This window comes from Mobula hypostoma, chromosome 12, assembly GCF_963921235.1.
Source record: "Mobula hypostoma chromosome 12, sMobHyp1.1, whole genome shotgun sequence".
NCBI classification, from domain to species: Eukaryota; Metazoa; Chordata; class Chondrichthyes; order Myliobatiformes; family Myliobatidae; genus Mobula; species Mobula hypostoma.
Window position 1 is genome coordinate 91,006,444 of NC_086108.1, and position 13,150 is coordinate 91,019,593.

Here is a 13,150-nt window from a genome sequence, read left to right on the forward strand (position 1 = left end):
ACCTGAGAAGGTAAAACGTAAGGACAGCAAGTCCAGGGAATGTCAGATGTGAATGGATATCAAGGATGAGGGACATAGAGTAGCATATGAAAGGTACAAAGGACTGAAACCTGCAAGGCCTTTCACAAGTATAGAAAATATGTATCTACATGAGTATAGAAAGTCTGAGGGAGGGTACTTAGTCAAGAATTATCACTGATAGATAAGGTTATGGAATATCTCAAAGTATTTTATTGAGTATATTAGGGCAATAGTATAATCAGGGAAGGATCCAAGGCTGTAATGAGGGATGATGAAAGTGAATGCGGGAGCTCTTGCTAGGTACTTTTAATCATCGCGGTCACAGATAAGGTGGGAGATGATTGGAGATTGTAGGGTTTTAAATGTTACCAAGTCAAAGAGTCCAAGCTTAGTACAAGAAAGTAATACTGAGGTAAAAGACCCTATGGAGTTGTGGAGAAATCACATGGGGCTGAATGGTCTTTTCTTGCTTCTACCTTCTGTGTGGTGGAGAAGTCTGAAAGCAATTGGCCGAGTAAGTCATCCCATCATGCTGGTTCTCTCACCATCAGATAGACCCAATTTAGCACCTATACCATTTCCGTATCAGTACAACGGTACCTTCCCTGTGCCAACGCAGTATTTGCTTGCAATATCTAGGGAAAACTACTCATGCCTTAAACATCAAAAGCCAACAAAAAACAAAGTGCCGTGATTTCCGGCAAATGTTTCCTCAACTTTCAGCTAATGAACTTTGTAGCCTCTGCTAGGTTATTTCCTATTTATGCCATGATTGAAGCAGGAACAGCCTTTTCCATCACTTCAATAAACATTATTTTGGAAACTAACTCATTCATCTTTGTACGTGAAAGCAGATTGTTAAACAAAGTCATTAGATTTCAAAAGGGTATATTTATTATTGAAAGCTTCCTAAGCCATTTTAGGATCATTGCAAATTCTGATATTATTCAAAATAATAATATTTCAACTAATTTTTAAATATGATCTACTTCCAATGTGCCTATTTTCTAAGAAATATGACAATCCAATTTGGTACCAGGAAGTTATTTGTTTTATTTTCGTAATCTTGAACACTAAACATTACTCCTTCTCTTCTCCTCAGTTGCCCATCACCTCCCTCTGGTTCCCTTCCTCCCATGGCCCTCTCCTATCAGACTCCTTCTTCAGCCCTTTACCTGTTCCAACTAACACCTTCCAGCTTCTTAATTCATCCCCCATCCTCTCTCAACTGGTTTCACCTATCATCTGCCAGCTTGTACTCCTTCCCCTCATCCCACCTTCTTATTCTGACTTCTCCTCCCTTCCTTTCCAGTCCTGATGGAGGGTCCTGGCCTGAAATATCGAATGATGATTCCTGTTCATAGATGCTCCCTGACTGCTAAGTTCCTCCAGCACTTTGTGTGTCCCCCCCCCAATATTTCCAGAATATGTAGGATCTTTTGTGTTTGGGATTTTACTTTTACAGCAGACTTGAACTCTTCTTTCTTCCTAGGATTCTGGTGCAGATGCCTTAGAATTAAACTTGTCTTGCCCACATGGCATGGGAGAAAGAGGAATGGGCCTAGCCTGCGGACAGGTAAAGTATCAACCTTATTTATTCATTAAAACCCTTCCCGACTGTACTGCAAACCCTTACCAGAATAGCAGTGTGGATTCTTGAATGTGGCCCGAAACCAAACACAGTATTACAAGTTTTGCTACTGGTCCTCTAGTGGTGTGATGAGACAGCACCTCTGACTGCATCCATTACAGCTAACTGATGTATGAAGAAGGTTATTTTTAATTATTTATTGAGATGTAATGCAGAGTAGGCCTTTCCTGCCCTTAGAGCCACACTGCCAGCAATCCCCCAATTTAATCCTAGCCTAATCACGACACTATGTATAATGCCCAATTAACCTGCTAACTGGTAGGTCTTTGGACTGTTGGAAGAAACTGGAGCACCTGGAGGAAACTCGCATGGTCATGGGGAGAACTACCATCAATTCCTTACAGGAATTGAATCCAAGTTACTGGTGCTGTAAAGCATTGCTCTAACCACTACACTACCACGCCACCCTGTATAAGAGTATAACAGGATCTCGATGAACTGGGGAAATGGGCCAAGGGATGGCAAATGGAATTTATAATGGATAAAAGCAAAGTGTTGCACTTTGGTCAGTTAAACCAGGACAGGACATACACAGTAACTGATAGGGTCCTGGAAAGTATTGTAGATCTGAGATACCAAACGGTACATGTACATAGTTCCCTGTAAGCAGCAATGTAGATAGATTGTGTGGAGAAGGAGTTTGGCACTCTTATCTTCACTGTGCAAAAGTCTTGGGCCCACGTAAATAAAATCCGTAAGGCAAAGATGCTTTCAACATAATGAAATGAAAAGTCCCTTAAAATCAAAAAAAAATTACTACAAAGAGATTGAGGGGAGATTTGATAGAGGTATACACAATTATGAGGGGTATAGTTAGGGTAAATATAAGCAGGCTTTTTCCACTGAGGTTGGGTGGGACTGCAACTAGCGGTCATGGTTTAAGGGTGAAAGGTAAAAGGTGAGAAGTTTAAGGGGAACATGAGTATAAAGCTTCTTCATTGAGAGGTTTCTGAGAGTGCGGAACAAGATACCAATGCAAGTGGTGCATGTCAAACTTGATTTCAATGTTTAAGAGAAGTTTGGATAGGTACATGGATGACTGTATTCCTGGTGAAGTTTGATGGGACTAGGCAGTTTAAATGCAAACACGAGGAATTCTGCAGATGCTGGAAATTCAAGCAACACACATCAAAGTTGCTGGTGAACGCAGCAGGCCAGGCAGCATCTCTAGGAAAAGCTGCAGTCGACGTTCCATGCTACTCGGCACTACTACACTATGTTGGAGGAGAGGAGTCCTCAACTATTCTCTAAATTGTTCTAATACGCAATTTGAGTTGGCCACTCAGCTGGGACGAAGAGGATCATCACAACCTCCTGTAAACCAGGAACGCCACTTCACCTGATCTTTAGCTCATGTCTATATCCATAGTGCACAATGGCACCAATGCATGCCATTGGCTACTGAATGTGCTCCATATAGTTCCTAAGTGAGCTCAGGCCTAAATAAACTCATCAATCAAGGAGTGATTTTCTGTTTTTCTAATGCAAGGGAAAACTTTTGTGAACAGTTTTACCACCAAATTTCTATCTCCTTAGTTATTATTCTGTGGTCTGAACACCACTGAGGACTCAGTAAAATATAGATGTACAGGTATATGTCATGTTAAACAACATTCCATTTATCAGAATTCAGAAAAAATAGCATGTGTGAAGATTGGTGAAGGTATAATATTTAATTTTGTAAATGATGCCAATTTTCCAACTGGAAACCACCCTTGTCACCAGTTTTGAATTTGCGGACAAGTACTTAGTATAATTGTAGTGTTTATAATAATTATGCCCATTTATTTCAGTTTTCAACCTTACCTGGATGCATTTAGTTGAATAGCAAATGTACCAGTAATCTGAAAGTAGAAACTGGTTATTTCCACTCCTCTGTTCATCATCCCATCCCATCATTTTTTTTCCCAATGGTTCGACTCTATATTCATCAATTTTATGAACATCTTTGCTGAGTTCTCTTGAGTTATAATGTTGAATCGTGACATTTGGACTCTTTTTTTTTTCTGAATCCTTAAATGTCTCCTGTAAATCTGACAAACAGCTACCTTTAATGCTCCATGTATAGTTTTTCATATGTTAAGAGCGTTCACTGTTGCTGGCTCCAAGGGGTACTCTGGTTGACTTGGCATTGTGCTTACCAGTGTGCGCCACTGACTCTCCAATGCTTTGGTCAACACAGTGTTTGTTCTGAGTCCAGGCCTCATTAGCTAAGGATCGATGGTCTTCAGGCAGAACTCTCATAGAGCTCACTGAATCTAAGTCATTACAGCTGGTTCAGCTGCCCAGTGATGGCGCAAATCGGAATTTCTGTGCTCCGATTCAGTAAAAAACTAACCTAACTGAACAAAACTGAGGATAGCAACACACATCAAAGTTGCTGGTGAACACAGCAGGCCAGGCAGCATCTCTAGGAAGAGGTACAGTTTCGGGCCGAGAACCTTCGTCAGGACTAACTGAAGGAAGAGCTAGTAAGAGATTTGAAAGTGGGAGGGGGAGGGGGAGATCCAAAATGATAGGAGAAGACAGGAGGGGGAGGGATGGAGCCAAGAGCTGGACAGGTGATAGGCAAAGGGGATATGAGAGGATCATGGGACAGGAGGTCTGGGGAGAAAGACAGTGGGGGGAACCCAGAGGATGGGCAAGGGGTATAGTCAGAGGGACAGAGGGAGAAAAAGGAGAGTGAGAGAAAGAATGTGTGTATAAAAATAAAAAAAACGGATGGGGTACGAGGGGGAGCTGGGGCATTAGCGGAAGTTAGAGAAGTCAATGTTCATGCCATCAGGTTGGAGGCTACCCAGACGGAATATAGGGTGCTGTTCCTCCAACCTGAGTGTGGTTCCATCTTTACAGTAGAGGAGGCCGTGGATAGACATGTCAGAATGGGAATGGGATGTGGAATTAAAATGTGTGGCCACTGGGAGATCCTGCTTTCTCTGGCGGACAGGGCGTAGGCTTTCAGCAAAGCGGTCTCCCAGTCTGCATCGGGTCTCGCCAATATATAGAAGGCCGCATCGGGAGCACCGGACGCAGTATATCACCCCAGCCGACTCACAGGTGAAGTGTTGCCTCACCTGGAAGGACTGTTTGGGGCCCTGAATGGTGGCAAGGGAGGAAGTGTAAGGGCATGTGTAGCACTTGTTCCGCTTACAAGGATAAGTGCCAGGAGGGAGATCAGTGGGGAGGGATGGGGGGGACGAATGGACAAGGGAGTCGCGTAGGGAGCGATCCCTGCGGAAAGCAGAGGGGGAGGAGGGAACGATGTGCTTAGTGGTTGGATCTCATTGGAGGTGGCAGAAGTTACGGAGAATAATATGTTGGACCCGGAGGCTGGTGGGGTGGTAGGTGAGGACCAGGGGAACCCTATTCCTAGTGGGGTGGCGGGAGGATGGAGTGAGAGCAGATGTGCGTGAAATGGGGAAGATGCGTTTGAGAGCAGAGTTGATGGTGGAGGAAGGGAAGCCCCTTTCTTTGAAAAAGGAGGACATCTTCCTCATCCTGGAATGAAAAGCCTCATCCTGAGAGCAGATGCGGCGGAGATGGAGGAATTGCGAGAAGGGGATGGCATTTTTGCAAGAGACAGGGTGAGAAGAGGAATAGTCCAGATAGCTGTGAGAGTCAGTAGGTTTATAGTAGACATCAGTGGATAAGCTGTCACCAGAGATCGAGACAGAAAGATCTAGAAAGGGGAGGGAGGTGTCGGAAATGGACCAGGTAAACTTGAGGGCAGGGTGAAAGTTGGAGGCAAAGTCAATAAAGGCAACGAGTTCTGCATACGTGCTGAAGATAGTTCATTTGAGTCACTTTGGCACAATTCGCAACATCACTGAGTACCAAGGTCTAAACATCACCAGAAATATAATCAAGAGCGGTTGAATTGTACATTGTGGCGATCCCGAGGGCCTGTGCAAAGGTGATTATGGTAGGACATTTCAGGAAGGGAATCTTCTAAGAGTACTTCTCTTTCATCATCGTTTCCCTACAAGTTATTGACTATCAGTGGTGTTATGTTGAATGATCACTTTGAGATGTGCTTGACAGCTCAGCCAGATTGCATACCACCTTCCTCTCTACAATTGGAAATGGTTGGAGTCAAGGACATTGGCCACTTACCATCCGGTTACTCGTAATTATTATATTCACTGGTGAAAGTACCGAATGATTGTAAAATGCTGACACATGTAACTGAAGTGCAAACCTATTACTATTCATCAGCATCTGCCTCAGTGCACCAGTGTGACTAGTATCTATATCTAATAACCATTTCAAAATTCATTGAGGGGAACTTTCATGCAAGAGCAAAGTATGGACAGATGCCTCCAAAACTGGACAGATATTCACTTCCTATACCATCATTACAACTGGTGCATCAAGTGGACGTTTAATCCCTCTGTTCCCGGCTGGACTCCTACCCAAGTCACGATAACAAATTGCACTTATATACTTAGAAAAGGTGTGGAAGATAAAGAGGTAAAAGTAATTCAGGAATTTAGAGGCCAGGCCACTGAAGGCATGGCTGCCATTGGTGGAGATATTCAAAGCAGTTAAGCACAAGATATCAGAGATTTTAGAATCAATACTAAATTTCAGAAAATTATTGAAATATGTTACAGTTGGTGGATAAGTCAAGAGTAGTGGTTTTCACATTAATGTGAGTATCACAGTAACTTAATGTTTTTAGATAGTGTTCCACAGGTTTAATAGGTACATTTAATGTCACAGAAATATATACAATATACTTCTGGAAATTCTTTTTCTTCACAAACATCCATGTGTTCTCATGTAACTGAGAAAAAAGACTTCGGGGCTAGCTCTATGGGTTTCCAAAGGGAGCAGTTAGAATAGGATTTACCGAGACATTAAGCTTCTTTGTATAATGTACTGTAAGACACAAGGTGGTAGAAATTATGTAAGGGGCGAAGGATAGTGAAGAGCCCAAAGATTAGAATAAATTCAAAATCCTGCGGAGAAAAACAAATAAATCAAGAAGGAGAAGATGGAGTCACAGAGTCGTAGACTACTGCAGCATGGAAACAGGCCCTTCAGCCCACTAGTCCATGCTGAACCACTGACCTGCCTAGTCCCATTGACCTGCAACCGCACCATAGCTGTCCTCATCTACACTTGCCAGATCCTTTCTGATACCATAAAAATTGGCCTTTCTCCAATTTAGAACCTCCAGGGAGGTTCAGTTTAAGGATCAGATGTATCCTTTTCCATAATGACCTTGAAACTATTGGCATTATGATCACTAGATGCATAGTGTTCCCTTAGACAAACTTCTGTCACCTGCCCTGTCTCATTCCCTAATAGCAGATCTAGCACCGTACTCTCTTGAGTTGGCCTTCAGACTTGTATGTTCTGACTTAGGAAATTTTCCTGAACACTTTTGACAAACTCTTTCTCATCCAGCCCTTTCAAAGCATGGAAGTCACAGTCAGTATGTGGAAAGTTGAATTCACCTACTATAACAACCTTATGTTTCTTGCAACAGTCTGTTATCTCTCTACGTTTTGCCCCTCTGAATCCCGCGGACTGTAGGGTGGCCTATAATATAATGCCGTTAACGCGTTCCTACCTTTTTATTTCTCAGTATACGAGCTCTCCAGTCTGTCCTGTCTGAGCGCTGCCACAAGTCTCTGATTAGTAATGCCACCTCTCCCTCTTTAGCCCTCCCGCTCTATCACATATAAAACAATGGGACCCCAGAACATTAAGCTGTTAATCCTGCCCTTCTTGCAATTAAGTCTCAGTAATGGCCACAATGTCATAATTCCACGTGTTGATCTATGTCCTTAGCTCATCCACCTTTCCTACAATATTCCTTGGATTGAAATATATCGTGTTCAGAACATTAGTCCCACCAAGCTCGACCTTCTGATTCTTGACTGTCTATGTAGACTTAACAACATTTCTCTCCACAGCTACTCCATTACCTATTCTCGTGCTTTAATTCCCATCCCATTGCAACTCTGGTATGAATACCCCCTATGCTACACTAGCAAACATTCCTGCTAGGATATTAGTTCCCCACCAGTTCAGATGCAAACCATCCCTTCTGTAGAAGTCCTACCTTTCCTTAGAAGAGTACCCAATGATTCAAATACCTGAAGCCCCCCCCCCACATCTGCCCCATCTCCTTAGCCACATGTTAAACTGGACGATCTTCTTATTTCAGGCTAACTAGCGCGTTGCACGGATAACAGTCCTGAGGCCAAAACCCTGGAGGCCCTGTCCTTTAACTTAGCACCTAACTCTCTGCAATCAGTTTGCAGGATCTCGACACTCCTCCTGCATGTGGTACCGATGTGGACCACAACCTCTTTCTGCTCAGCCTCCCAATTAAGATTACCGTGGACTCAATCCATGATGTTCTGACCCTGGCAGCTGGGAAGCAACAAACATTAAGGGAATCTCATTCTCATCCACAGAATCTCCTTTCAGTTCCCCTATCACCACAATTATCCTTGTTTCTGCCCCCCCCCCAGTCCTTTCTGAGCCTATGTGACACTCTCAGTGCCAGACACCTGGCTTTCCTCTGCTAGATCAACCCTCCCCACCCCCACCCCCAACATTATCCAAAATGGTATACCTGTTTTTAAGTGAAACGACCACAGGGGTATTCTACAAGGGCTGTCTATTCCTTTTCCCCTCATGACAGTCACCCAGTGGCCTGTGTCTCGCACCTTGGGTGTAACTACCTCCCTGTATGTTCTGTCTGTCAACCCCTCAGCCTCCTGAAAGTTCCAGAGTTTATCTAGATCCAGCTCCAATTCCTTAACAAGGTCTGAAAGAAGCTGCAGCTGGATGCACTTCCTATTGGTGTAGTAATCAGGGACACTGGAGGTTCCCCTGCCTTCCCACAACCCATAAGAGGAGCATTCCACTCTCCTGTCTGGTATCCCCACTGCCCTAAATGTGCAATAAGAATGAAAGAGAGAATAAGTAATGAAAAAATCTTGTGTGAAAATCAGCAAAAAATATAAAAACTGATAGAAAGATCTTTAAGAATATGAACAGGAAGAGAAGGGTCAAAGTGAACATAAGTCCCTTAATCAAGTAGGTTGAGAAAATACTTATTGGAGATGAGACACAGCAGTTTATGAGTCAAAATACCAGTATAGGCTTGGAACATGGACTGTTCCACAAAGCTAACAAAAAGGCAGGCATAACTGGGACCCATACGGATGCCCATGGCTACACCTTTAGTTTGGAGGAAGTGGGAGGAGACGAAGGAGAAATAATTACAGCCTTATTTTCACCATGGATGTCCAGTTCCTATATACCTCCATCCCCCAGCAAGAAGGTCTCAAAGCTCTCCGCTTTTTGGATTCCAGACCTAACCAGTTCCCCTCTACCACCACTCTCCTCTATCTAGCGGAATGAGTCCTTACTCTTAGTAATTTCTCCTTTAGCTACTCCCACTTCCTTCAAACTAAAGGTGTAGTCATGGGCACCCGTATGGGTCCCAGCTATACTGTATCTGCCTTTTTGTTAGCTTTGTGGAACAGTCCATGTTCCAAGCCTATACTGGTATCCGTCCCCCGCTTTTCCTTTGCTACATCGACGACTGCATTGGCGCTGCTTCCTGCACGCATGCTGAGCTTGTTGACTTCATTAACTTTGCCTCCAACTTTCACCCTGTCCTCAAATTTACCTGGTCCATTTCCGACACCTCCCTCCCCTTTCTTGATATTTCTGGCTCTATCTCTGGAGACAGCTTACCTACTGATGTCTACTTTAAGCCTACGGACTCTCACAGTTACCTGGACAATTCCTCTTCCCACCCTGTCTCCCCTTCTTGCAATTCGTCCATCTCTGCCGCATCTGCTCTCAGGATGAGGCCTTTCATTCCAGGACAAAGGAGATATCTTCTTTTTTTAAAGAAAGGGGCTTCCCTTCCTCCACCATCAACTCTGCCCTCAAATGCTTCTCTCCCATTTCACGCACATCTGCTCACACCCCATCCTCCTGCCACTCCACTAGGGCTAGGGTTCCCCTTGTCCTCACCTCCCACCCCACCAGCCTCTAGGTCCAACATATAATTCTCTGTAACTGCCGCCACCTCCAATGAGATCCCACCATCAAGCACATCTTTCCCTCCCCCCCTTTCTGCTTTCCGTAGGGATTGCTCCCTAGGCGACCCCCTTGTCCATTCGTCCCCCCCATCCCTTCCCACCGATCTCCCTCCCAGCACTTATCCTTGTAAGTGGAACAAGTGCTACACATGCCCTTACACTTCCTCCCTCACCACCATTCAGGGCCCCATACAGTCCTTCCAGGTACTTCACCTGTGAGTCGGCTGGGGTGATATACTACATCCGGTGCTCCCAGTGCGGCCTTCTATATATATTGGTAAGACCTGAAGCAGACTGGGAGACCATTTCGCTGAACACCTATGCTCTGTCTGCCAGAGAAAGCAGGATCTCCCAGTGGCCACACATTTTAAATCCACGTCCCATTCCCATTCTGATATGTCTATCCACGGCCTATCCTCTACTGTAAAGATGAAGCCACACTCACGTTGGAGGAACAACACCTTATATTCCGTCTGGGTAGTCTCCAACCTGATGGCATGAACATTGACTTCTCTAACTTCCGTTAATGCCCCTCCTCCTATTCTTACCCCATCCCTTATTTATTTATTATTTTTTATTTTTTCCTTTTTTATTCTCTCTCTCCTTTTTCTCTCTCTGTCCCTCTCACAATAACTGCTTGCCTGCTCTCCATCTTCCTCTGATGCTCTCCTCCCCCTTTCTTTCTCCCTAGGCCTCCCGTCCCATGATCCTCTCCCTTCTCCAGCCTTGTATCCCTTTTGCCAATCAACTTTCCAGCTTTTAGCTCTGTCCCTCCCCCTCCTGTCTTTTCCTATTGTTTCAGATCTCCCCCTCCCCCTCCCACTTTCAAATCTCTTACTATCTCTTCTTTCAGTTAGTCTTGACGAAGGGTCTCAGCCCGAAATGTCGACTGTGCTTCTTCCTATGGATGCTGTCTGGCCTGCTGCGTTCCACCAACATTTTGTGTGTCCAACAGTTTATGAAGTATTTTGCATCAGGGTTTATGGCATAAAGCACTCTGAACATCTCATAATGCACACATGGAGCAATTCAATATCATCCGAGCATTAGTATTGAACAACTAATGGAACTAAGCGCTGAGAGATCTCCTGGTACCAATGATTTGTTTACTGCAATCTAGGCAGAGGAAGAAGAAGAATCTAGGCTCGGACTTTTGTCACAATGATATAGTAGGAAACCTGAAAGGAAACATTCAACTGTGGTGTCATAGGAAGGATGACAGAAGGGGTAGCTTTAAAAGAACGAACGATAAAGCAGACTATTATTTAAACAGGGAAAGATTCGAAAAGTAATGCAGTTCAAATGGATGTGAAGGTCCTCATATATTAACACAGAGTTAGCACAATGCTACAGCTACAGCTGGTAATCAGGATGCCCAATGCAATGTTGGGTTTTATATCACAGGAGTTGGACTAATAAAATCAAGAAGTCCTTCTATATCTGCACAAGGCACTATTGAAACCACATCCAGAGTACCAAGCATAGTTGTGGTCCCATTATGTAAGAAAATATATATTATCATTGGAGGCTGTTTCGAGAAGTTTATTAGAACAATCAGGCTGTATTGAAGAACTGTTTTATGAGGAAAGATTGGAGGCTGAGTATGGACTTGAGACTTGAGCTTAAAAGACCTAAGAGAAGATCTTATTGAAACAAGAAAGTTTCTAAGGATGTGGGTGGTGTTAATAGAGTAAATTCTGGGAAAATATTTTGCCTCATGAGATAGGCCAGATCCAGGGGACATTGTTTTGGAATAAGAAGTTCAATTAAGGATTAGAGTTTGAGAAATGTTATTCTCTTAATGGGTTGCAAGTTTTTGGAATTCCTGGAGACAGAAGGCAGTGTAAGCTCATAGTTAAACCTGAGATAAATATGATTTTAATCAAATAAGGAATCAAAGGGTATTAGGGAGAGGATGCGAAAGTGGACATGGTGAAAGTTGGATTGGCCGTGATTTTGAGTGGTAGAGCAGGCTTGAGGGGCTGAAGGACCTGCTTCTATTTCTATGTATCCTGGCCTCATGACCAACCAAGGTAAAGGTTGTAGACAGATTAAGAAGAATGTATTAGTATTCTTATAACAGCAAACTGCTAGGAAATCTTATCATGGTATTGTAAATTCCTTTCCATTCAGAAAAATAGGTAAGCAACATGTTCTCAAGTCTTTGTAGGTGAAGGGAATGTTGCACGTAGGGCAATAGTTTGCAAGTAAAGTTGGGAAAAGGTCAACAAAAGGAATATCCCACCGCACCATTTAGTTTAGAGCAGCTCTTTATAAACCAAATTTTCCACTGGAAGTGAGCCAGCTTCCAGATGCTATTGGTGAGATAGTAATTCAGTAGAGGTTTCCTTATCAAGTACCAGCTAAGTGAGTAATGTTCTCCATGGAGTTCTAAGGGTTAATTAATATTTATAATGGCAGCAGAGATCTAATATCTTTGGTGAGATTATATTATTCATGCTGTATGTGCATTTGATTGAGGAGCATTTAAAAACATCCTGTTGTGCTTGTAGACTGTTCCTAGTTTGATTTGTCAGCACAGCAGTGATCGGTGCACTTTAATAGAGAAGCAGTACATTGTGCAAAGCAGCTTTAAGATGTTTCAACATGAAAGACCCTATCTAATTGTAAATATTATTATAATATATAAATATGGTAAAATCCTTGGTGCCTCTTGACAGTTGCTAATTACTGTCTTAATTGACGACAGCCAGATCAGCTCAATTAAAAAAAAAACTACTGGATGGTTTAGTGATGGAAAATGGTAAGAAGAATTGTCTTTGGGTTTAAGTTCTGTCAAACAGCTAATATATTAGTAAACCAGCTTTTGGAAGAATCTTTCAGTACCAGCTGTTTGGTTCATTATAATTTTGTATGACTGATCCTCTGAGTGCTTCATTTATAACCATTATGTGTGAAATTGTAATTTCATATGGACCTCCGTAATCTACATTTTAATATATATGTAGTCAGATTTTCCCTGAGAATATACATCTTTAGAATAATGGGAGTGTACAATGCACAAATTAAAATTTAATCCAAAATGGCAAATTAGAATATGTCTTCCACAAAGAGTAATTTCAAATGCATAAAATACATTTGGACAGAAATGTTATTCTGGTACCATTCACTACTGCAATTGTTAGATTATGCAATTAATAAATTACTAGCATTATATTAGACAATGTTATAGCTAAGAAAAGATTTAGAAAAATTACATACTTTGAAAATTAGTTGCCAAAATTTTCAAAACAATACCATTTCATCTGAATGAATCTATATTTAAAGTAATGCTTATTCATCCTAGTTTAGTAATTATGGTTGTTTTCATAGATGCATATATTTTACTTAATCCAGAACTGATAAAATTCTTTTAAAAATGCATGCAGAATAATTATTC

At 42.5% G+C, this 13,150-nt stretch overlaps 1 protein-coding gene across 1 annotated transcript in view; it reads left to right on the top strand.

The window, feature by feature from the left end:
* Positions 1–13,150, top strand: part of LOC134354991 (dihydropyrimidine dehydrogenase [NADP(+)]-like) — a 921,558-nt gene that overhangs the window by 711,855 nt on the left and 196,553 nt on the right. The window contains exon 16 of the mRNA XM_063064591.1: positions 1,514–1,597. Within this exon, the coding sequence (XP_062920661.1) occupies positions 1,514–1,597 (84 nt within the window). The remainder of the gene's footprint in view (positions 1–1,513; positions 1,598–13,150) is intronic.